This window comes from Sinocyclocheilus anshuiensis, unplaced genomic scaffold (genome assembly GCF_001515605.1).
Source record: "Sinocyclocheilus anshuiensis isolate Anshui unplaced genomic scaffold, SAMN03320099.WGS_v1.1 C32702819, whole genome shotgun sequence".
Lineage (NCBI taxonomy): Eukaryota > Metazoa > Chordata > Actinopteri > Cypriniformes > Cyprinidae > Sinocyclocheilus > Sinocyclocheilus anshuiensis.
The window spans coordinates 1-1316 of record NW_015619336.1 but is presented as its reverse complement, the minus strand read 5'-3'; the positions used below and the strand labels follow the sequence as shown (position 1 = coordinate 1316).

At 33.7% G+C, this 1316-nt stretch overlaps 1 protein-coding gene across 1 annotated transcript; it reads right to left on the bottom strand.

Moving 5' to 3' along the window:
* Nucleotides 1-268: 268 nt before the first annotated feature.
* Nucleotides 269-1310, bottom strand: LOC107682898 (high affinity cationic amino acid transporter 1-like). The gene is made up of 2 exons (XM_016479015.1): nucleotides 1236-1310; nucleotides 269-542 (listed from the first exon to the last, which is right to left on the bottom strand). Exons 1-2 carry the CDS (start codon nucleotides 1292-1294, stop codon nucleotides 308-310), a joined length of 294 nt encoding a protein of 97 aa, XP_016334501.1. The 5' UTR covers nucleotides 1295-1310; the 3' UTR covers nucleotides 269-307.
* Between the last annotated feature and the right edge of the window lie 6 nt (nucleotides 1311-1316).

The following is a 1316-nucleotide window of genomic DNA, read 5'->3' as shown; positions in this document are numbered from 1 at the left end:
GATGGATCCACACGTCTCACGTCTCGTCAGCCCCGTTACAAATATTATCAAAAACATATTTATTGCTTAATATTTTTGTGATACATTTTGTCCAGGATTCTTTGATAACTAGAAAGTTCAAAAGATTTTTAAATGACAATTAATGCATCCTTGCTGAACCAGTAATTTTATGATTTTTGTTTGTTTATAATATAGATAAAATCCCTAACTCACACTTTTATAGTTCACACAATTTTCATTTTTATTTTTTGATTAGCTGTCCCTTTAATGGCTATCATTCATCAAGCAGTGACAATGAAGCACATCTTCACTCACAGATAACAGCGGTTGTGACGTAGACAATAGTTCCTGACATTTCAGTCGGCGAGTCCTTGGAAGGAACCAGGAGGAGTTTCGGGGAGAATTTCTCTTTGCGGGGATTGTCATCCAGGTCTATGCCATATTCATCTCCGCTATCTCCACATACAGCCACCTTCTCCCCACCGACCAGTTCCACCAGTTTCTCAGTCTGACTGGAAGGGCTCAGGGTGCCTGGCTGATATCTACAGACAAAAAGATCCGCTGAGTCAAACCAAGTACATAAATGACCCAACAGCAAACCCACAACATGCATTGTTGTTAATCATTTTACATAACGCAAAAGTGAAAAGTTTAGGGTCCATAAGATATTTTTTAATACTTTTATTCAGCAAGAATGCATTAAATTTATCAATTTATTATTTCAAATAAATAATTTCTATTAAATGCTATTCTTTTAAATTTTTTAATCATCAAAGAATACCAGGGGGGAAAAAAGTATCATGGTTACTACAAAAATATTAAGCAGCACAGCCGTTTTCAAAATTGGTAATAATAAGAAATGTTTCTGGAGCACCAATAAACTACGTTTTGAAATATATTTAAATACAAATCAGTTATTTTAAATAATAATATATTGTAATAATATTTAACAATAATACCATTTTAGTGTTTTTTTGATCAAATAAATGCAGTCTTGTTGAGAGAGACTTCTTACAGACTTAAAACATTTGACCAGTAGTGTACAAAAAAATTGGCCAAACATAAAGGTAATTTACATAAAGGAGTTACATAAACAGTTTTTAAATGGAAATGGTTGTATTATACTAAATTATGAATTATGCATACTAAATTAGGAAAAATGTGTACAATATGGCCTCTCTAAACAATTTAGGCAGTTGATAGTAGCAGTGTTTGTGATGTTGGGTTTAACCTACCTGAGGATGAGAACACACACGGCCACCAGAGAGTATGCAAGCAATGTCCCAATGGACATGAGATCAACCAAAGCAGCCAAA

What these genes read in the sequence shown, in the direction of transcription:
- LOC107682898 (XM_016479015.1), bottom strand. Translation starts at nt 1,294, where the DNA reads ATGTCCATTGGGACATTGCTTGCATACTCTCTGGTGGCCGTGTGTGTT. An exon ending in GTGTGTGTTCTCATCCTCAG is followed by an intron (nt 543 to 1,235) that starts GTAGGTTAAACC and finishes TTTTGTCTGTAG; the next exon opens with ATATCAGCCAGGCACCCTGA.